The sequence below is a fragment of the Athene cunicularia genome (assembly GCF_003259725.1).
Source record: "Athene cunicularia isolate RWA chromosome 14 unlocalized genomic scaffold, athCun1 chr14_part1, whole genome shotgun sequence".
NCBI lineage: Eukaryota > Metazoa > Chordata > Aves > Strigiformes > Strigidae > Athene > Athene cunicularia.
Genome location: NW_020799118.1, coordinates 13759715 through 13782621, shown reverse-complemented (window position 1 = coordinate 13782621; position 22907 = coordinate 13759715). Strand labels below are relative to the sequence as shown.

The 22907-nt window shown below is 45.2% G+C and overlaps 1 protein-coding gene across 1 annotated transcript in view; it reads right to left on the bottom strand.

Moving 5' to 3' along the window:
* The window catches only part of LMF1 (lipase maturation factor 1), a 193596-nt gene that overhangs the window by 106842 nt on the left and 63847 nt on the right, over positions 1 to 22907 (bottom strand). The window contains exon 3 of the mRNA XM_026858874.1: positions 13641 to 13706. Within this exon, the coding sequence (XP_026714675.1) occupies positions 13641 to 13706 (66 nt within the window). The remainder of the gene's footprint in view (positions 1 to 13640; positions 13707 to 22907) is intronic.

The window sequence follows — 22907 nt, the reverse complement described above, 5'->3', positions numbered from 1 at the left end:
AATGTATGGCAGGAGCAACTTGATGAAAATTGCACACAAACATACACAGAGGAATACTAATGATCAAGCATTCTGCAGAAGCTAAATGCATTGATGGAGAAAAACTGCTTTTTAAAGACATATTTCTGGTTACATCTCTGACAAAACTGCTAAAGGAAATTCTCCATGATGACAAATTCACAGGCCATGGTGAAATTCAGAATAGTGCCTTAAAGAATTAAAGGACTGACCTTTTAAAACTTTGTGTGTGCAGGTTTCTGGGAAACAAAGGGATCAACCTGCTGGAAACGCTTGGCACCTCTTACAAGCAGCATCCCAGCAGGGTTTGGCCAAGAAACAGTGAGCTCCCCGGCCCCCTCACAACCCCTCCTGCCCTGCGAGGCCACTGCATGAGGACCACTAGCAGAAGGAAAAGATGTTTAGCAGAAGAGCATCCCCTAAAGAGCTCCAGGAGTGACATGGGGCACCCCAATGTGGAGAGGGGTCAGCTGCCTCCCTCCCCTTGGAGAGTGTCAGGAGCTGATCCTCCCCTGGTACCTTCACTCCCTCTTTGACAATCTCTGTAGGACCTTCCCAAGCATCCTCTGGTCAAATCAAGGTTGGGACAAGAACTGCTGGAAGAAGAAGTTTCCCTAACAACAGCACCCAAATCCAAGGTCAGCGCAAGACCAGCGGTGCAGGAATTCGAAGAGGCACCCTCACATGAACTTTAAGCTCAGCAAGTTACAAAAGTGAGTTGCTCTCTATATAATAAAAGCAAAGTTCAATTAGGAAAGTCAGGTTTGACTGGCTTTGAGAAAACTACCCTTTGATAACTACATGCTACATTATCCTTTCACTTCTTTTGGCAGAGAAAAGAGGTTAATACAGTTTTCTTTGGCTCCTGCTCCCTCCTGTCAATCCCTTGTGCACTCAGATAGTTCAGGTTCAATGTTCAAAAGGAGGAACAGGTTGTGAAATGTCCATCAGCTCTGTTTACCAACAGAACTGGTGAGCAAGGGCAAAGGGAGACGGCACTTGGAGCTGGCAACTACTGCTTAGAGATCTCAGGACCTGACTGTGCTACCTGCTCATGGGGCTCTTTCTGCAGTTTCTGGAAACACTCTTTGAGGTGATTTGCAACAACATAAAGCGTGGCAGCAATAGTAAAAAAAATCATTAATGAACAACATAACGAGTCAAGAAACATTCCCAGCCTGTTCTTGCTCATGTTGGGTTTCAACATCTGTGCTGGTGTTCCTAGTCATTTGGTTTAAGAGTGCAGCAGGACAGCGTTTCACATCATCTGCCAAACCTGGTATTGAAAGGCTGCTAAAATTGCAATTAACTCCCTGAATTAAAGTATTTCACTTATTTGCCTCGGGGCCAAGGGTAACACATTCAAGCAGATTTCCATTGTGGGCTGCTTGCAAACTGTTAATTGCAACTATTGCCTTAAGGATTTACCAGTCCTAGCTCATTTCATACAGAGCTGGGCCACCTCCTGCGTGGGATACTATTTCTACTCCTTAGACAGATGACAGGAAATTTTATCAAGCAAAATGAAGACTGCTGCAAGGCCCTTGAGCTACCTACAAACTTACATGTTCTTTGTGGCAAGCACTGCAGTTAGACAAGTGGGTATTAAAGCCAACTCACATTTTATATTTTAATAGATGCTCTTTAATAGTTTTATTTGCAGAGCAGAATTTGCTTAGCTGCAGCAGTTGCGGGTTAACGTCTCCCCAAGCTCTCCTCCATGTGAGCCAAGGATGGCCTGACACCCAGAAGTTAAAAAAGCAGTAACAGAATCATAGAATAGTTTGTGTTGGAAAGGGACCTTTAAAGGTCATCTGGTCCAACCCCCCTGCCATGGGCAGGGACATCTTTCACTAGACCAGGTTCTCAGAGCCCTGTCCAACCTGAACTTGAATGTTTCCAGGGATGGGGCATCTACCACCTCTCTGGGCAGCCTGTTCCAGTGTTTCACCACCCTCATTGTAAAAAAATCATTAAAATAGTAAAAAAAATTTTTCCTTGTATCTATAATCTTATGGGAAAACATGGGTGAAAAAGGGGTACTGGTCCCAACTCACCAAGGCAGCCAGCGGCCTGGAGTGCTGAGCCTGGGGGAAGAGGGGAACCAGCAGCAGGACTCCAGATGTTAGCAGGTTCCTTGAGGAAGGCCAGTTCATTGAACATGGCTCTAAGAAGAGGAAAAAAACCTTCTCCATGCTTGTCCCACAGAGCTTTTGTTCAGTGCCCTCAGCAGTGAACGGGAAACCCTAGCACACAGCCCAGGCACAGCTCCACTGGCTGCAGTCACCATCCGCAGCTGCAGGGGAAAGGTGGGCACGCATTCACCTCGGGCTGGGATTATTAAACCCATGTATTGATTGCAGAGACCGACAAGCTTGTGTTACATTCAAATGGATCCAACATGACAGTTCGAAATTCAATATTGTCTCAGTCTAATTGGACAGGATCCAGTTCAGTTCTGTCAAACGTCTTGATTAATGCTAAAGCAATAAAACCCCTTTTAGCCATCCAGACAGCCAGGCTGAAAGGGAAGAGGAAGAACGTGATCCTTGGGAAATATAGATAAGTGAATTCATGAATATGAGTAAGATAAATGCCATTTTTAATACGAATATTTCCATGATGCTTGCGAAGACAACAATTCACAATCCCTACTTTTCCATGTAAATTGGTCAAGAGGTAAAAGCTTCTAGTGAGCACCTTGAGCAGTCAAAGCTTTTACCTTGGAATGTGGCATGATAGCACAGTTAGGAAGAAATTTTATTTCTTTGTCTCAAGTTATTTTGAGAAAGACTAGAAAACTTGGTTACAAAATCGCTTAAGCAGAAGTCTCATGAAGCAGAAGAAATGGGTCTGAACTGCAGATGGGAACACTCCTAACTCTGGGAAGAGAAACCAGTGTCCCACATCTAACTCCACATGGGAATTTCATAGCTTAAATAAAATTTTAACAATAGGAACGGTTGTCTTGTTTTAAACTGGTGGGAAAAAGCTCTGTGCTGCTTTTATCTAAATTTTGTCATGGAAGTGGCTATTTTTTGTTGCAGCACAAATGGCACTGTACAAGAAATGATGATTCTATACATAAAAGGGCAACTTCAAATGCTTGAAAACACTGATCCTGCCACGATGTTAATAGAATAAGACAAAAAACAGTGGGTTTACTGATCTGTTGAGTTTTTAGGGTTGAAAGAGCTAATCCACATTGAGTTATCCTCCCAGCTTTTATGTATAATACATACCAAAAAAGATAAGCAAATTATATTACATTATATACAATTACAGAAGCTCCTAATTACATATCACAATTTCTAGGCAGTCTAGCAAATGCCATGCTTTCCAGAATGGCAATTCCTGAAGTGAATAGTAAATCAGCTTTTGCTCGCCACTGATTTGAAACTTTAAGCAATAAATTAAATTAATAAGAGACAAAGGCTTCTTTTGTGCATTTGCAAGCCTGTAGGATTTTACAAATAATAGGACTGGAAAGTGATTTATATTCCAAGATTAAAGGTCAGTTTGGCGCACACGACTTTGGAGCAAAACACCACAGCAGAGACTTATTATTAACTCATTCGTGCACCATCCTAACGCTGTATTCTTCTTTTTACAGAGTTACGCAGCTTCCTGTGAGAACTGTCAATAGTTTCAAGGCAGAAAAAAAAATGACATTGGAGAAATACATGGAATTCTTCCCAATTTACAGTAGGGAGGGAAATGTGTATGCAAATCGTCTTGCGACATCAGCCCCCAGATTACCAAAGTGACATTACCTGTGAGCTACAACTCAAATCAAATACACGTTCAACATGAAAAGTTTGAAAACACAGAGAACTGCATGGAAAGAGCATAAATTAAATGTAAATAGAAGATATGCAAATAATTGAAACTTTTTCCAGCAAATGGAAGGGCTCTACTATTTATTAAATTCTGCCAATAGCCGGTCCTTCTGGACAGACCAACATTTCTGTGGAAATAAAACTGCAAGCTGAACTTAAAACTTTTGGTACAGGTAATAATTAATATAGTGTTAAACTGAGAACTGGAATAGCTTCTTATGGTTATTCCTGTAAGAAAATCCTAGTAAGAGAGCAGAGGAGGGGAGATGTGCAAACACACCCGCCACTGGGAATGCAGCTTCTTCCGTAGAATTTTTGTGTGTGTCTGCTATTTTGTAGGCAACAAATTCAATATTTTACTTATTAAATTAGGGCAGACTATTATGTGAAAATTCATTAAACAATTTAACACATTTAACAGTCAGAGAAAGAGATGAAACAGTAGCATGCTTTCATAATCTGATGAAAATGTAATCTGATCTCTGAAAAAGAAAGCACCAGCTTGTAAACCAACACCCTATTTGTTTAAACTCTATCTGCAATTAAAAGCGTGTAGTTATTTTGCTTTCCCTGGAAAAGCAGATGGCAAGGATGTAGGCTGGTTTTTGGATAATTTAATTGTACGTTGGAGCTCTGCATACACCATTTTGCAGCTTCACGTTTCAGTTTTGCTTAGACTTCTGGACCGTTGAGAGTAAACATTATGGAAAAAGAAGAGCATTAAATTTTGGCAGACACCAACACTTTGCATCATCCCAAAGGTCTCCGAAGCAAAGGAACTGGAATGATGGTTAAAGCCCCTACCAACACTGGGGAAGGTGAGGATGGATAAGACCGTCTTTCCTTAGACTGCAGCTGACACGCTGCTATGTAGGAGACCAGAAAAGACAGTATTTAATGTCCATGCATGCCACAAAAGAATCTCATTCATAAAGCAAGAGAGATAACAGACATGTTACTTGGAAAACCGGAAAGCTCTTAAATTTTCTTCTACCATTTTCCCTTCTTGTTTCTGTCTTCCAGATAGCACTGAAATTTGTCATCTTTCTTCTCTTTGCAGATTTCTTAACACACACCATTAACTAGCTCATAAATCCACAATTTAAATAATTATCAGAGCATTGCCTCTGTTATCTTCAAAGCTGACAAACCTCCTGGGTCCTGAACATTTCATGAGCAGTAGATTATTCCCCACAGCCCCTGGTAGGCAGAGGGAAGCGATGGGTTCCATCGTTCCTGTCTGCTGGAGAAGATGGCCAGCAGGATAAAAGCTACTACAGGGTCGGAGCATGGAGAGCTGATTAAGTGGCTGCAAAGTGAGTTGTAAGGATTAATCTGATTAGGATTGAAAAAACCCAAACGGGTGGAGGAGGGGGGAGGAAGAGAAAGGGGGAGAATATTTAAGGCAAGTGATGAGGGTCCTGGGTGGTCTGTAAACGAGTTTGAAACAGTGGGAGAGTGTAACGAAGAGATGAAATCCAATAGTTGTACAGGAAGCTTTCACCAGGCTTAAAACAAATCCTTAAGAAAAACAGAAAAGAATCCAGGAAGAGGAATTGTATTACTGCTGAAAACGGTATTGGCATATTCCCAATGCATTTATAGCGTGTGACTGACAGTTCTGCTGCTGATCCCGGCAGTGGGGAGGGATAATGTCTTCCTACGCTTCAAAAACCTCAAAAGGCTCACAACAGAAAGTTCCCTGGGGGGCATTTCCACTAAACTTTTGCTAGTTTATCCCATTTTGTTTTAATATTGCTGGAAATCAGGGTAAAGCTGGGGCAACTGGTGGGAAGTGGTGGGTGACCCAAGTGGCAGGTGCCACTAACCTGCTGGGCTCACACCAACGAGAGACTCACAGAGGTTGCTCACTTTATCTTTGATTGTTGTAATACAGTTACTTCTGAGGAAGAAACGCACAGACAAAAGCAGTTCCTGAACTGAATCGAAGAGAGAAACAAAATCCCACAGCAAAACCAGTGCTCTGCCGCCCACGGTAGCTGGTGTCTGCGACGGATCACTTACGGCATGCTTGTCCCATCCATCCAGTTCCTGCCATTAGTTTCCTTTTAAAGCTATTCTGAAAGTTTCTCTCTCAGCACCTGCTTACGTCCAATTTACTTCAGTCACATGTGGTTTCCTGAGCCTGGGCCAAAGATACTTTGTCTGCTTTATGATGCTGATTTGCAGCTCTACCTTTTATTTCAATAGTTGTCTGACCAGACACTCCTCCCCATTCTCCTAAACTCACTGCCAGGATCCTGATGAAGACGATAGCTGAACTGATGCTAACTTTGAGGTGGTTGGGAATCCACTTACCATTCGCCTGTCATGTTTGCTGTTCAGGGTAATACAAGCCAGGCTCCTGGACCAAACAGTGGCTGACAGTAAACCTACACTCTCATGAGTGCATGACTCTGGAAAGCAGCTTCCCTGCCTGCTCTGCTTGGAATAAAATATCACCTACCATGTCCCTGCAAGTAGGAGAAATGTGCTTTTGTTCTGCTTAAGGCCCAGTGTTATTAATCACCCTATTCTTCTGGAGCATCCTTTGACTTCAAGACCTGTATTCCTCTTCACTTTTTCAAAAGCAGCATGACAGGGCATACATGTCAGTATTTATCATTACATCTTCTAAAATCGTAACTCCCCAAGGACAGTTACACTGCTGAAAATCTACTGCTTCACAGCTTTCGAGAGCTCAGACCTCATTTTCAAAAGCGCTGATCATCTGCAGCAGAACCCGCTGCCAGCACCCAGACTCTGGAAAACCGGGGCCTCCTTCCCAGCGGCGCTCAGCTGGAAGTTACACAGTCACTGAACCTCTGCTTGTGCTTCTACCAGTAAACCCGACCTGTGCAAACCTATCTTCCCAAGCTGAGCACAAATTTCACCTTTAAAAGCATTTGCTCCCTCTATTTTTAAGTGATGTGCACATTTAGCTATTATTAGAACAACAGAGCCCAGCCTAAAGTTGAGAATAACGAATGTTTCTAGCAAACTGCAAAGGTATCTTGCACCCAATACAGAGCACCTGGGATTCATCTGAAAACCTGTCTCAGAGACCTTCTTGCAGCAGCCTGATACAAAATCCAGATACAGCGTAATAAGCTTTTGATGTCGTGTTGACATTTATCTGCCAATATTATTGCTTCATGCACTTACCTTATGATGGATCTTGTTACTTAATTGATCACAGGCAAGGTCAGGAATTGGCCCTTCTTCCAGTGCTAGCACTGACATCATGCAAATCACCAAAAACCAGAAGAAAGCACCTAATCCTTAGCTTCAAATCCACACTAAGCAGCCCTTCGATATGTGTGAATGAGGACAACTGGTTTTTCAATTATGCCTCCAAAAAGGTCACTTTAAAAAACTTATGACCAAATGGAAAAAAAAAAAAAAAGTGCTAAACGCAAGCATGCTCTTCCTTTTGGTATCAGTTGCCTTAACTCAAAGAACAGTTTGCTTTTACAAAGGAGATGAAAAAAACCTGCATTTATAATTCACCATGGGCAGAACCACATTTCCTCTGCCTTGCTCTCTTCATGGAGGACTCACCACCAGCAGCTTTGGCTTCTATGGGGCAAGTTGTCCAGCGAGGGTAGAGATGGATCAGAACTCACTTCACCCATATTTTTTTATAGAAAACAAAAGCTTTCAGAGTACAAATTCTACTGTTTCAAGTAACAAAAGGCAGTGAGCAACCCCAGAAACCCACGGCACATCTACCAAATCCCACAGTCACTTCTTAAAGCCCTCCCAAACGCTAAGGGCAGGCAGTTGCCCTGGGCTCACACCCATGTGTTCAGCAGCAGTGAGCTCACCCTGCCAGCTGGACTTCCACACCTTTTTCAAATGCCTTTGGCAAAAATCTGGAAAAATACCCTATGCCAAGGCTGCATCTTGTCCCTCCTCCGCCTCCACCAATTCTGCAGCAAACCTCAATAGTAACACGTGCGCCAGGACACAGAAGCAGCCCTGACCTTGGTAACTCAACTGCCATGAGCCAGGAGCTCCCGTCCCAACAGGAACCAGCAAAATCCATCACCAAAACCATGCAAGTTCATGCCCTGCATGAAGGAAGGAACAGAGATGAAAAGTCTTCTGCATTCAATGAAACAAAATCAGACTCTTTCACACCAGCAAGGGGAGAAAGTGCCAACCAACTGGCTCAGCCGCGCTGTGCCAGAAACCCCGAGGTGGGTTCTTTGGTTTCCCTTTGGCGACTGTTATGAGGCGAAGATCTGTTTTTCCCCCTGAAGACATCAGTTTTGGAAAGCCCACCTGTCAAACCTGTGCTCCCATAGCTAGGCCAGACCTGGGAGTTCCACAGTGAAGCCACAGCTTTTTGTTGGCCTTCATAATTCATTGTTGTGATCATCAGTCCTGCCAGGATTCACCTTTATTATCTTCAGAATGGAGAAAATTCTGTAAAGGGCCAATGATTGTAAACTTAGGATGCTACATAAATATTTTATAATGTTATTAAAAAAGACTCCAAAATGCTTTGCATGATTATTTCTTTTACATATTCTTGTTTTCTGTTTAATTCAGCACCATCTCCCTCATATTAATTTGTAACTTTAAAACATACATTTTGAGCATGAGATCTGCTTCCCTGTTCAGAATATTTTTGCTTCGAGCAACGCAAACTGCTGGAATAAAGCCCATCCTGAGACACCAGGGATCATGAAAGCAGATAATTTTCTGATTTATCAAAATGAATTGCTAGATGTTATTTACTTTTTGCTTCATAATAGGTCGGAAAAAGCTAGATGGAAGTCTAACAAGGTCTAATACAGTGAAGAGAAGGGAGAAAAGAAATCAAGAGGCAGTTAAAGAGCAGTTAGAGCTTCCTTCTCATCCTTATCAGCACAGCTATCAGTCAGCAAGCCTGTAATTAGGTATAAAAGACATTGTGCTCTGGAGAGCTTCTCCAGGAACTGGAGAGCTGCTGTGCGCAGAAGCTGGAGCACTGATTGACAGCCTCTATTTAAGAAAAACAGTTACAGAATAATTAGCGACAATTTGTACAAATCAGAAGAAATGACCTTTGTGGCTGCGCAGCGTCTTACGTAAAGAACAAAGCTTTTCTCAGCAGCACTGACAAATTCAGAGCTAAAATGTGACTCAGTTATTAAGTAGAGGCTCGTTCAGCAAAGTCCTTTAAACTCTCCTGCTTTGTGGCAACCGACCCATCCTGAGCACCAACAGGTAACTCCACAGCAGGGAAGCAAATCCTGGGTCTTACTTTCAACGCCAATAGAGATTTTGTTGCTTTGGGAGTGGGTTTTTGTTTTACTTTCCCTTTATCCCTCTGCCTCACCTCTGTCTCAGTAGTAAGCTTGCCTTCCTAGCCTGGTTTTCCACAGCAAGGGATGCAAATTATTGAGAAACTCTGGGATAAAAGGCATTCCCTTCAAAACATCACTTAAAGAAAATTACCTTGAAATTAAAAATATAAAATACAAGTTCCAGTAGTGAGTGGAAGGGCCACAGGTTCCTTGCCTGATGCATGCCATGGCTTGCACCTCTGAGCTTGCCCAGCTGAGGACAGGCCACTGGGACACGAGGGACTCTAGGAGGAGGAGGAGGAGGCGGCCCAGCAGGGCTCCCCTCCACACGCTCGCCTGCCCCAGCAGCTGCTTCGGCAGCTGTTCCTACCAGTTGGTGGCTGAATTTTACAAGATATCTGTCTGTAATTAAAAAGCAACAATACTTTGGCAGCCATTATAAAAATGTATCACTGGATTGCATCCCATGGGGAGTACTTCTGCACTGAAATACGGGGAGATACGATAGATGGGACCATGTAGGACCTTCCCATTTCTAAACCCCCAAGATTATCTGCTCAACTGCTCTGCCAAGACCACCACCAGCAGCCCAGAACGCAGGCTCCATTTGGACTGGTTGCAGGTCAGAAATGCTCATCTCCTACCTGTGCCACTCAAACCTGGTCTGTGCCAAGACATATGGTCGCAAGGTGCTCTGCAGTGTAAGCGCGAGGGTTGGAGAGCTGCAGGTTTGGTGGGGAGATTTTAAAATATGGGTCTTCCACAAGAGGATTTTCTCCATTTGGAGCATGTTAAGACATTGTGCTTGTGCCAGCTAAGCAGCACACCCAGAATTAGCAAAGCTCGGGCCAGATAAAGCTTGGCGCAGGAGGGAGTGGTGAGAGGCCCCTGGGGAGCAAGTTGGTGCTCCTTCATTCCATGCCTGGCTCACAGACCTGGTACCTACTAACTGTGGTTAGAGCTGCCCAGCTCACGCCCGGGCGATGGGCTGCAAGAAACGGCCTCAAGTGGCATAAAACCTTCCATAGCAGGTATTTTCCCTGGTGCATATGGGAGCCTGGCTATGGGAGGGAAGTGTTGCACTCTGCTGGGGGTGAAGGATGTCCTCTGGAGCAGGCAGGGACAGTCAGAGGGACACGCTGAGCCACGTCTCACACAAGCAGGGAGCCGAGGCCACTCCATCTCGCCCCGCGGGCGTGCCGCCGCCGAAGGCCGCGGGACCCGTGCCATGTGCTCCAGTGGAAGAGGAAACCCAGCTCCAGTCTGCAAACCGCTGCGCACATATTTGTAAACCATTGTGTACACAGTAGATAAATGCTTAATAATCATGATGACAAACAGACCTAAAACCCAGAAGCAGCTTCCCGCTGCAGTAACTGCGTCAGGAACAGGTTCCACTGAGAAAAAGACGCCTTCTTATAGGGAAAAAAGCCATCTAACCGCAGCCAGCTGTGAGACGACAACAAACCCAACGAATGGTAAATAAGGCAAGCCCATGGCACATCAGACCCCAGGACTTCACCTGCCAGTTACCACCCAGGCTTGTCCATTTTCACATGGTAATGTGGACACTGCTGTATGTGAAGCTCCGGGGCACCATGGGCACCCGGAACCCCGACCTGCACACACACCAGGGTGCAAACATATGTGCCTACCTTGGAGCCTCTGGCCATGTTAGCAAAGAAACTAATGCAGGAGGAGGTTAAATTCCGTGTTCACGGTGTCTTGCCAAGCTGGGATTAGATCTTGGGACTCCTGGCACCCAGAGTCATGATTAATCCGCTGAGTGTTTCTACCCCACACCTCACACCAGCCCCCGGGTAGTTTCCATGTGCCAGGCTGTGTATGGTGGTGTAGCAATAGCAAAGTCTTTTCATCTCCATCAGTGTCTGCCTTTCTCTTCCACACTTACTGGAGCCCATCTACTCCTCGGGGAGCAGAGGAAAGTTAGGCTGGTAGGAAAATACCTTCCCTATGTAAACCATGCGTTCCGCCATTTCCCTCTCCAAATTACACAGCGTCACAGATCGTAAGGCCTCTATACAGAGAGTATTCAGTTGAGGAACTGATCTCCAGAAAGGCTGGGATCAAGGCCCTGCACATTAGAAAGGAAAGAGGGAGGAAAAATATGCTCCGTTTAATTACCCAAGCCATAACAACGTTTTACTATTTTATACACGATTCCTGACAAAAGTGGAAATGTTATTTTCCACGAGCATAGCTGCTGGTTCTACTACAAATAAATAGTCCGGAGCGCGCTCACCACGCGAGAGATGGAGGCCATGTGTTTTCATTAATTCTCTTGGCAGAGAAGCCCATGTAGATTTTGGACTGCAGTTCAGGACTGGAACAGGAGAGCTGGGGTGGCCAACATACATCACAGCAGACTACATTTGGCCCAGGTCCACTTACGAGCTGGTCCAATACCCAGTTTTATCATCCTAATTACGAGCAGATTCCCAGCTCCCTCCCTCCCTCCTCCTTGTGCAGAAGTATCTTCAGCTTCACCCTTCTCTTCCTCCCTCTGGCTGGCTGAAATCAGCAGGTGAATTGCAGTCCTTTGTCTGTTATTGCTGGTAGACAAAGTTTGGCCTCTTTCATTTTCCTTTTATTGCAGCTTCTTTTGTGTGGATTAAAATAATTGATATTGATAATGTGATCTGCCCCCTGCCCCTGTTCCCAATTACTTGCACAGGCTGGGGATCCTGCGTTATGGATATGACAGGCATGGTCTTAATTAGCCTTCTGGGCTACAGAACTGATTCTGGTTTTGATTTGAAATATTTGGGATTATGCAGGCTGACTGTTGTGGGCTGGGGTCACCAGCGGAGCCGGCCGGGGGATTCTGGGGGGCTCGCTTTGAGCTGGCTTTTCTCAGACTGCTGCCAGGTGCCTGGCAGCACGCGGAGCAGAGCCCTTGCGCTGCTAGGGAAAAAAAGAGGGCAATTTACTGCAGCCGCCTTTGTGTTCGGGATTAAGAACGACAACACTGAAGGGTCTTTGCATCCAAAGTTTTACTCAGAATGAAGCAGGACACTGATGGTCCAACAAGAGCAGCAGCCCTCGTAAAAGGTCATCCTTGCATTCAGTGGGTGAAACCCCATTGAAAGTCAATGATAATAACAAAAAAAAAAAAAAAAGGAGCATTAAAGCTGAAAAGGCAGATACAGTTATCTGGACCTGTAAAATTCCATTTCAAAACGTGCAACCAGTTAACTCAGTCACAGAAGCAAAAAATAAAGGTGTCAGCGCCTGGGAAATGGATAGGTTTTTGGTTTTTTTTTCTCCCCTCTTGGGGAGAGTAGAATCCCAATCCTGTAACAGGACTGGTAATGGGGTCCCTGGCACTCACACACAATTCTCTTCACACAGGGGTGGAAAGACAGAGGTCTTGTACGAGCGTCCCCGTTTCCACTGCTCAGCGTGCCTACCCCATAAAAAAGTAATTCATAGGCAACACCTTGGAACATGTTCTGCAGGTCAAAGAAGTCAGGCTCTGCCAGGTTTAATTGGAAGGGGGAAATGGTTTCCAGACATGATGAAGGTCCGCTGAGAATGTCACCCCAAAGGTACATCTCCCGGGGCTGACAGCTGAGGCCTGCTGGCTGAAAGTAAGTGAGGCACGAAGAGGTACCCGGGTCTTACCATCATGGGGTGAGTGCAGCACCAGGGACTTTGCAGCCTCGTGCTCAGAGACAGTCCGCTTGGCTGCTCGTTAGGTGGCCATGGACTAGAGAGCAGAGGCGTTATAATGCAGCCTGCCTTTTTCTGCAATGTGAATCTAGAGAAGGGAATGTTGCTTCGGTACCTTCATTAAACCAGGGTTACTCTCCCAGTGGAGCATCACTGTACACAGCAATTTCTTTCTTTTCTATCACTGTTTATACAAAACGCAAATGCAAAAACATAGGTACAAAGAGAGGGGAAGCTGAGCTCCTCTCTGTAATCAAAGAGGAGACAACACTCAGTGCCAGAATACAAACCACAGTTTATAATCAGAATGCAATGTAATCACTGAAACAGATGTCAAAAAGATAAAACCGTATAATTCTGAATTGCCAACGATTAGTGCTCTGCATCTTGGAGAGCGGCGGGATGCTCTATTTCTGTCTACATATGCCTGCATTTTGGGAACGTAAGCAGAAAGCATTTAGCACAATGCTACAGAAAACTCCTTTCTGTCCCTCTCCGGCAGCATTTTTACAGAGGTAGTTCTCAAGTGAGGCTCAGGTTTGCTGCTGAATCAGTCCATGATGGTGATGGGAGGGAAGGAGAGAAACTGGTCTTTGGGAAAAACAGCATCACCAAACTGGCACATGGACATTGATTGCATTGCCAGAGACAGAAGGCTACAATAAAGAAAGAAAACATGGAAGAATAAAGAAAGAAAACAAAGCTGCCTGGCAGAAGAGAAAAAGTTAGAGAAAATTTTTCCAACAAAGTAAAGCAGATAAGAGAAATTGGTTTTAACGTGCAGATTGCTCACCTCGTAGTGATAATCCATACAAGTTAACTCTCTCCAGCAGCGATCTCCTCGAATTTTAATGAGACCCTGGGGGGAAGAAAAATAAAGACAAAAAATACTGTCACAAATATTTTATTTTACTTTATCTTGTATGTCAAGGTATTAGCTCAAGATACCAAAGACAGTGGTTAAATTACAGGGAGAGCTGTAACAGCAGGGAAGCACAAAGGCTGGAATGACCCCCCGGAGACCCACAGCACATCTGCATCCCAGGCCCAGTTGTCCCCCCACCCCCCCCGAGGCAACATAACCCAATGAAAGCTCCAAAACAAGTCCTTCCACTGTCTGTTTACTGAAAATCTGACACAAAATCCATGTGGAATATGCCATGTCACTTAAAGGGTGTTGGAAGATGCTTCACCCCCAGCCGAGTCTCTGCAGAGCGGCTGTGAGCAGCCCAGCATTGCTGGGTAGGAGGCACAGAGCATTGATAAACCATAGGAAAAGCCTGTAAACCAAACTCTACCCCTGGGACATTTCTGTATAACAGACTGAAAAGTTACCTGCAGACCCAAACACAGCTGCAATCACAATTTTAAAATCCAGATCCAATTGTCTCACTCTGGCAAAGTTGTCCCTATAGAAAAGGAAAGAGTGACACAGACTGGGATGGGGACCAGGCAGCCTCACCAGCCCTGAGCTGGATACAGAGATGCAATCAAAGTAATTAGAGAAACAAAAGAGGAGAAGGGGAAGGAAGCTGACAGATCTAAACACAGATGAATGCGCTAATGACAGGTCTGCCCCACCTTAGGTTAGAGGTTGGCAATGAAATAAGCAGGTATCAGAGGTTGCTGTGCATTGATATTTCAGGGCAACAAGAGGGTGAAATTTCCAAACCAGTGGGCCCATTCCAGGGCTGGCAGTAATATTGGGATTAAATTTCTTTGCCTCAATGATGAAGAGTAGAAAGGAATCAGTCGTCCACAGCAGGAAGGACACCTGGCCAGGGATGAGCCTGCTAGCAGGAAGCCTTTGCAATCAAGCCGTGCCAGCCCGAAGGTATGCGGGTTCAGCCCGACCGCTTTGATGTATGCCAAAAGGTCCCTGATTAGGATCACAATATCCCAAATTGAGGAAAGCTTCACTAGTCAAAAGGTTGAACCAGCTCTATCATCTGCATACAATTAGGGGGTATTTGCCTACCTCTGACATTGCCCTAATTATAATGTTCCTGCCTTCCTTAGTAGAAAATACAGGGAGTTTCTGTAAGGACTCCTTGCTGCTACAGCAGGAGCATCCTGAAGTTTCTTTACATCTGCAATAGGGGAGGTTTTCAAGAAGAGACCAGGGACCTTTCAGTGCTAAAATTTGAGAGCTCAGAGGAGGAGGAGATTCCAGTACTACAGCACACCCTGACCTATTGGTTTCATCCAAATTGCTGAAAAAAAGAATCTTCACTTGCAGCATTAAACAAAATTTAGCAGGTTTGGGGCTCAAGAAAAAATTCCAAATTCCAGTTAAAGGCCCCCAAAACTGTCCAGATCTCCTAAGTTAAGTATCCAGTTCCCAAGGCTGGATGTGGGTTGTATGATGTCCAAGAGCCCATATACAGCCCATATACAGCCCATATGCTGTTGAGTGTGGAAAAGAGAGGACAGACCAGAGTCCAGTAACTCCTGATAGGGTCAACTGGGACGATTATTGACCGTTTCTCCTGACACAAGACGTACAGGCAATCGGATGTAAGGATTGAGTAGCTGGTTTACAAATGAACAAAAGACGTACTTTTCCACACAGCAAATCATTTACTTTATGGGAGCCAAAAGTACAAATGTGTTTAAAAGGAATTAGCCATGATCCCAGAGGATGGGCTTGGGGTAACTTCTGAACACAACCTCCTCCCTGGAAAGTCCCTAATCCACTTGACTGCCAGGAGCTGCAGGGAGCTGCCTCAGAACATCACTTTATGTTTTATATTCCTCCGCAAGTATCTCGTAATGGCTGCTATTAGAGACAATACAAGAAGTTAGTTGGACCTTGGGCTTAACCCAACATAGACTTTCTTAAGCAAACAAAGATCTACAAAAATAGTTACAAGCTTATTTGGCTGGTAAATTAATAGAAAATAGGCACCTTTCTTGGTCTGAGCCTTATACCAGATGATGTTTAGACGTGTATGTCTTTGTGAATACAGGTGACCCCAGTAGTTTTCAATAGGGCTATTTACGCCCTTAAATTACACCTGCTATCAGGTACATTGCTGTGCTCAGTCAGATTTCACCCATCGGCTGTTCCAAATTATTTTTCCGTTTTTTTTCCTAGTCATAACAAATGAAAAATTCAGTGCTAACTGAAGAAGACAGTAAACAGAAACTATTACACATTTTCAAAATTCATGAATCCAGGTAATTTACATCCTGTTAATTTTTAGTCAAGAATAAACCTGGAGAACTTAGTAGACCTAAGGCAGTAAAAGCCCCAACTCCTCACGGCACATCTCTCAGAGAAGGATGAAAGTCCCCCTCAGGCAGGACCATCTGTACCCAATATGATCCTGTGGCCAATGAAGAAAATGTTGGTGTGCTGGTTTTGGCTGGGGTAGAGTTAATTTTCTTCACAGTAGCTAGTACGGGGCTGTGTTTTGGATTTGTGCTGGAAGCAGTTTTGATAACACAGGGATGTTTTCGTTATTGCTGAGCTGTGCTCACACAGAGTCGAGGCCTTCTCTGCTCCTCACCCCACCAGTGAGGGGGCTGGGGGGGCACAAGGACCTGGGGGGACACAGACGGGACAGCTGACCCCAACGGACCCAAGGGATATCCCAGAGCACGTGGCATCATGCTCAGCTTATAGAGCTGGAAGAAGGAAGGGGGGGACGTTTGGGTGAACCGTCTTCCCAAGACACGTTTCCGTGTGACGTTCCCGGCTGTCCCGGCCATGGCCAAGCCCCCGCCCGCCGATGGGAAGGGGTGAGTGAATGTCGTGGTTTGCTTCGCTTGTGCGGCGGCTTCTGCTTTACCTATTAAACTGTCTTTACCTCAACCCATGAGTTTCCTCATGTCTACTCTTCCCATTCTCCCCCCCATCACATCAGGGGGAGCGAGTGAGCGGCTGTGTGGGGCTGAGCTGCCAGCTGGGGTTAAACCCTGACAGACAGACAGACATACCGACAGCAACAAGCTCCCAACATCAACTACGAGCCGCAGGAAAAGCATCACCTCACAGAGGCAAATGCTACAGATGCAAAAGAGCAAACTGACGCTGTCATAACCAGCAAGAAAGAAGAAGGAGATATAGTAAAGGGTAATCGTTATTTTACTGAAGGGGTTGATAAAGAAAGTACCAATATAAGGCAGAGGTTTCTGTGGTGTCTGACGCTGCTCTGCACAACACAGGAATGAGGAAGGGTCCCGGAGCACTGTGGTGCACACTCTCTCCCTTGAGGGCGGGCAGCCTGCAGGATGCTGGTACTCTGCACATACCTTGCTGGCCTCCAGACCTCTAAAACTCCCCAAAAGCTACACTAAAGCCTGAGCACCAGCCCTCCCAGCAGCCTCCAGAGGCACCTTAAAACCTCGCACATGCTGTTGTCTCACCCAGGTTGCAATGGGAACGGCCTGGGGTGGCTCCGTGTGTGGCTCAAATGGGCCCATGCCAGGAGCTCAGACCTAGAGACAGTCGGGACCTGGAGGTGGTCATCTGCATCCTGATGAAAGCAACACCCCCCACCAGCACCACCACCACAAAAAAACAAGCTGAGCTGGTCCAGAAGGCACAGATAAAATCACGATGGATGCAAAGTGCTATCATACAAGACTGGTGGGATGGGAAAGCAGAGCGGTGGGTACCAGCGGCTGCTCTGCAGGTTGACTCTCTAACAAGTTATTCAGCAGATCCCCTCACTCTCTTCTCCATCACTTTGCAAGGGCCGGAGCAATGGAGGCAAGGACAAGACAGACTCGCTGTCAACAGTCATGGCTTCATCTCCCCCTCCCGAATCATCCGCAGCTCGCTCTGCCCCTCGAACCTTTTCTAAAATTACAGGATACGATGATAGCATCTCACAGGATGTGCTGCAGCCGGCAGCCCTGTCAGTGGCAGGACAGACACTAAGAAAGGCTCTGTGCAAGAATGCTGGAATATTAAAAAAGGACAGCTATCTTGATGACCTTCCCTCCTACCTTGCCCAAGCTGTTATCAAGCTCTGTTATTCAGCAGGGATAATTAAAACAAGTATATGATAGAAAGGCACCATACTGAAAATCAAAATCTTTCCTGCAATGAGTCACTATGGGAGTTAATCACATTTTGTTTACTATAAAGCTTTCAAACAGGAAAGTCACTTAAAGCTCTTAATATCAAATCTGTTTTTCAGCACAGAAAACTCCCACTCTCATATTTAAGGGGCGTTTGAAGTCTTCTTTACCCTGCTGCTGTCTTCAAGTCCACTTCCACTCCCACACTGGAATGCGAGTTTTCTAGTTTTCAAATGAAGTTTGACCAAGAAACAAGAGCATTTACTGCATGAAAATCTACGTGCTCTGTAGCTTTGTCTCTGCTGAAGAGGACCACAAAAGGAGAATGAGCCATGGTGGCTTGCTACATAGTTCTGCTGTGAAGAGCTGGGGATCCCTGGGTATCGACACACCCAGGCTGAGCTCTGACATACCTTCCTGCTCCAGGCTCGGATGCACGCTGTTGTTACAGGCTCTCCCCTAATTATTTGGCTTCTGCTGACATTTTTGGAAGTCAGATACTGTTCTCTTCAAGATGCAAGCTTAGTTTGAGAAACGGTATCTGGGTCCAAGTGAGCACAAGAGGACGACAGAAGGAGGAAGGGAGGAAACGGGGATCCCCACATCTGCTGGAGTTTCACATTCACTGGACTTCTCTCAGTCTGCTAACAATTCCCAATTCATTTTCAAGATTTCTGTGTGTATATTGAACGGGCCTGGACTCCACAGCTGCACTGGATTATATACCGCAGATCAAAGCACAGGGAAAAATCCCCATCCCCTGCTCACAGACAAGCAGAGGCTAGTGGAACTCTGATGTACCCCCACTGTCCTCTCTTCCAATGAGGACAGGACGTGCCCTCTGGTTCCTTTTCCTCCTGGTCCCCCTTGCATGTGCATGGGACGAACCCTGAGACTCCAGCAGACCTGGAAAACCCTCCTCTCATTTGGACATAACCTACAAACATCTTGCAAAGAGTACTTTGGGGGCAAATATTAATCAGAGTTCAAGAGGTGAACGATATGGAAAAATTAAATGGAAAACGAGGAAAGAAACCATTTAGCAGCCCTTTGGAGAGCAGGTCTTGCACCCCCAGAACAGCATTTCTAACTGCTTCCTTCCTGCAGCGTGGGGCAGACAGATCTCGTCCCTCCTGCTACCTCCTGGCAGTGTTGCTTGAGCAAAAGAAGAGAAGAGAAAAGAAACAGCCCGTCTTTAGGCTCTAACATAGCAAGGCACTCAGTTTTAAGTATATGATTGAAACCGAGCTCCACAGATCAGCCTTAGGTGGGACAGATTTAAGAAGAAACCTGGTGCTTTGCTGTGTTAAGGCTGTGTTGGAGGCAATGCCTGACTGTTAGAAAGACCAGGATGGAAATGTTATAAAAAAGGGCTTTTCTATCACATTTGGGGGGCGTTATTTGAAAGTAGGATCTGCCCGATGCCCTCAAATTCCAAGAACATATAAAGGCATTTAGAACATTCAGTAGCTTCTGGGCGGCAGCTACGGGCAGTTGCTACCACAAACCTACTGTACCAGCTTAATCATTCACTCTCTCACATGTAGAAGTCTCTAGTTTTTGTAAAGAGTAAGTTCAAGGCTCAGGAAACAAATGAAAAAAAGCAACAGTTGCGGAGCCTTCTCCGCATTTTCCAGTGTTCGGTGTTCTCCAAGCTGAACCTTCCCTTCCATCCCTCCCAACTTCAATTTCTCCCTTTGGTGTTCAAGCATCTCTAGGTACCAATGGTTTTTGATACAACATCAAAATTGACCTGTTAGCTCAGTGCTAACCAATGTTGTCAGAAGTTTGCCATGCTAACAGGTAGGCAATAAGCAGAAAAATATTTCCAAGGGCAACCACTGTTAACTCCTGAGAAACCTCTGCCGTACACAGGACAGGGTCTTGCCAGCCCCTGTTTACTGAGGAGCTGAGCTCTTTATTGGGCTCCAGTTGCTGGGTGATAAAAATCAACAGTGAAATGTTTATCCACTGCAATTCGCTTTGAAGACTGGACCACACCTCTATACTGAAACCATCCCAGTTTTTACAGCCCTTTTGAAGCAGCCCAAAGATGTGAGTACAATAAGACACCATCACGGCGAAGAGGAAAGCCTTTCTCATCCCACTTTCAGCTCCTTGTCCAACACAATAATCTCCCTGACTTTTTATTAAACTTGCAAAGTTCGGCTGCCTGGAAAGCAGGGGCTACGTGCCAGCTGGTAACATCATTACTGCTGGTTATCTTACAATACAACCGACCACATTTCATAAGTTTGAAATAAGGGAGAAAACCTCCAGCTCCCAGACAATTTGAAACAGCACCTGACACCACACTGCACATGGGTATTCACTATTCACACGGTGATAGCACTGAGGAGTTAGTGTCACCAGACAGGACCCCAGCCAGCAGGATGCTGCGCCAACGTAGAACGAAGCCCTGAGTCCTGCAGATACCTCATAGAATCATTTAGGTTGGAAAAGACCTTTAAGATCACCAAGTCCAACCATAAATCTAACACTGCCGAGTCATGTCCCTAAGTGCCACATCTACACGTCTTTTAAATACCTCACACCAGCCAGGAGCACCCGATCCTGCAGCACACAGCTTCCTCTGTCCACTCCTGTCACTGCTATTATAAGAAGTCATTGTTCACATTTATACATGTTTTTATATTATTCCAGCTTGGCATAATGCTCCTAATATTGTCATGGGGCAAGGCAATCATTTGGGAAACGTGGAAAAGACGTGCTATAGGAAGCTCAATGCACTAACTTGTTTCTTGTTTTCTAAATTCCAAAATTATTTTTTTTTTTTTTTTTTTTTTACATTGGCATATTGAAGAAGTTTCTTCCTAGTTCTGAGATAGCAGAGCACTAGCCAAAAACTTGAATTCTGCATTTATTTTGACATAAGGATTGGAGACTCATAGGCAGGAGACAGGGATTTTTGAAAACATTTTTTTATGATCCGCTCTAATCAGTAGATAAAACTAAAAAGTGAGTCTGTTTTTAGAGGGTGGGGACAGGAAAATGGCTTTTAAATTTTATTTTCTTTTCCCAGTGATAAAGGCAAATGCATGCTCACGTGCTTACAACCCCAGGAAAACACGAAGCACCCCCAGAAATGCCGGCTCTGTTTGCACATTGGGGGTGGGTGAAGGGCCTTTCAAAGCCCTGCATATCAGAAGGGAAAGGTATTCAGCAATACAAATCAAATATAAACTAAAGGGAAGGAAACAGGTGGCTAAGTGAACCAGCAATTGCCCTTTCACCTCTGTGGCCTTGCTTTGAATCCAGCTCTAACCAGAATTATTAAATTCATACTGATGGCATGGTGGCTACAAAGACACCGGGGTTTGATCATTTTGGCGGAGCTCGTGGCAGCCAGAATGTGCACACAAGCCCCTTCCAGAAATAAGAAAGCCTGGCCTGGGGAAGGGGAAAGTTGAGATCTTTGTCATATTAATTTACAGCTGACTGAGGCTCCAGGCCATTCTGCACACTCAGAAATCTCCTCGCGCTGCTGTCCGCATGAGAACTATAAAATGTTCACCCTGGATTGAATTAGCATCCAGAATGAAATATGTGCTCAATACCTTCTCCCCTACTAAGTTTGCTCCCTTTAGGGCACGGCTGAGGAGCACAGGGGAGGACGGAGACGCAGCACCTGCTTGTACTTCGAAAACACCAACCTCCGGGGCTCCCAGGCTCTCACAATTAAGGTGCATTAAATTCACCAGCATTTTTCACAGGGGAAGGAAAATTACATTTAGGACTTTTTTTTTTTTTTTAATGGTGTTCAATAAAATGCCTGGTTTTAATCACCAGAGCCACTCCACCATCCTCACTCAGCCCCTGTGCACTTTCTATCCACCAGCCCTGCGCTGCATCCATCAGTCCACAGTCATGTATAAATAGCATTTCCCAAACTCCGCTGATTTGCACCCTGGATACACTGCAGGTGTCACAGATTACTTTTGTCACTGCTTTTATTTTATTTGTCAGCTCTAGGTATTGGCTACGTGGAAAAAGACCCTATTGTGCCTCCAGCATCATCACTGGCTTTGATAGCTTACTACATTTTTAAAGGAAATATGACCATGCAGACACTTGAACAGATCCACAAGCATCCAGAGGAAAAAAAAAAAAAAAGTATTTCCCAACAAATTCTTAGCAAAACCCACGCTGCAAAAATTCATCCTCCTGCCTGCCTGCTGCAGGACTTGATCCAGCCAGGAAGGCACCGAACCAGTCTAGTTTATAAAACTCAGTAAGCTTGCTGAAAACTAGCTATTTATGACTAATAAATTGTCTTTCAAACGCAGTAGATTGTTGAATACATTTACAAGGTTTGCCAACTGGCGGCCAGGGGACTTTGGGGGTGGAAATCAAAATCACCTCTTCACTCCCACTGAATCAATTCTAGTCTTGCTTGATTGAGCAACCTCACATGCCCCCTTGCTTTCCCCATCATTGAAAGAGTATCCAACAAAAGGGATTTCAGGGAAAATTAAGCCATAGAAAGGAAGTTTACGAACAGCTTTTGATTCCTACATTTCATGAGTTTGATTAAATCATGGCAGAAATCCCAAACCTAAGGCCATAGTACACGGTGGCACAGGGAACATAACACGGGACTGGATGACGGAACCAGAGGGCTGCGAGCTGTGCTACTGCCAGCTGCAGCCTCCAAAGACACCTCCTTGTTTGGTTTTAGGGTACTGAAATCTGAATTTGCACTCTGGCATGCTGGGGATCACCTTCTCAAATCACAGAGAGGATGAACATGTGAAGAAAACGGGTCCTCGCTTTTCTACTGCATTTTTTCCAGTGAGAGGAGCACATCTGGATGCTTTTCATTGTATCAACCCTAGCTCCTGCCGTTAGGATTAAAAGAAACACTGAGTTGTGAAGACTGCCTGGTCTCTACTACCAGTGGCAGAGGCTCTGTAAGGGGAACACTCCCCCTCTCCAGACCCTCAGGACCTGCCCCAGACCTTCTGCATCTGCAGAAGGCTCAGAGCACGGGAACCATGCGGGCCCATCC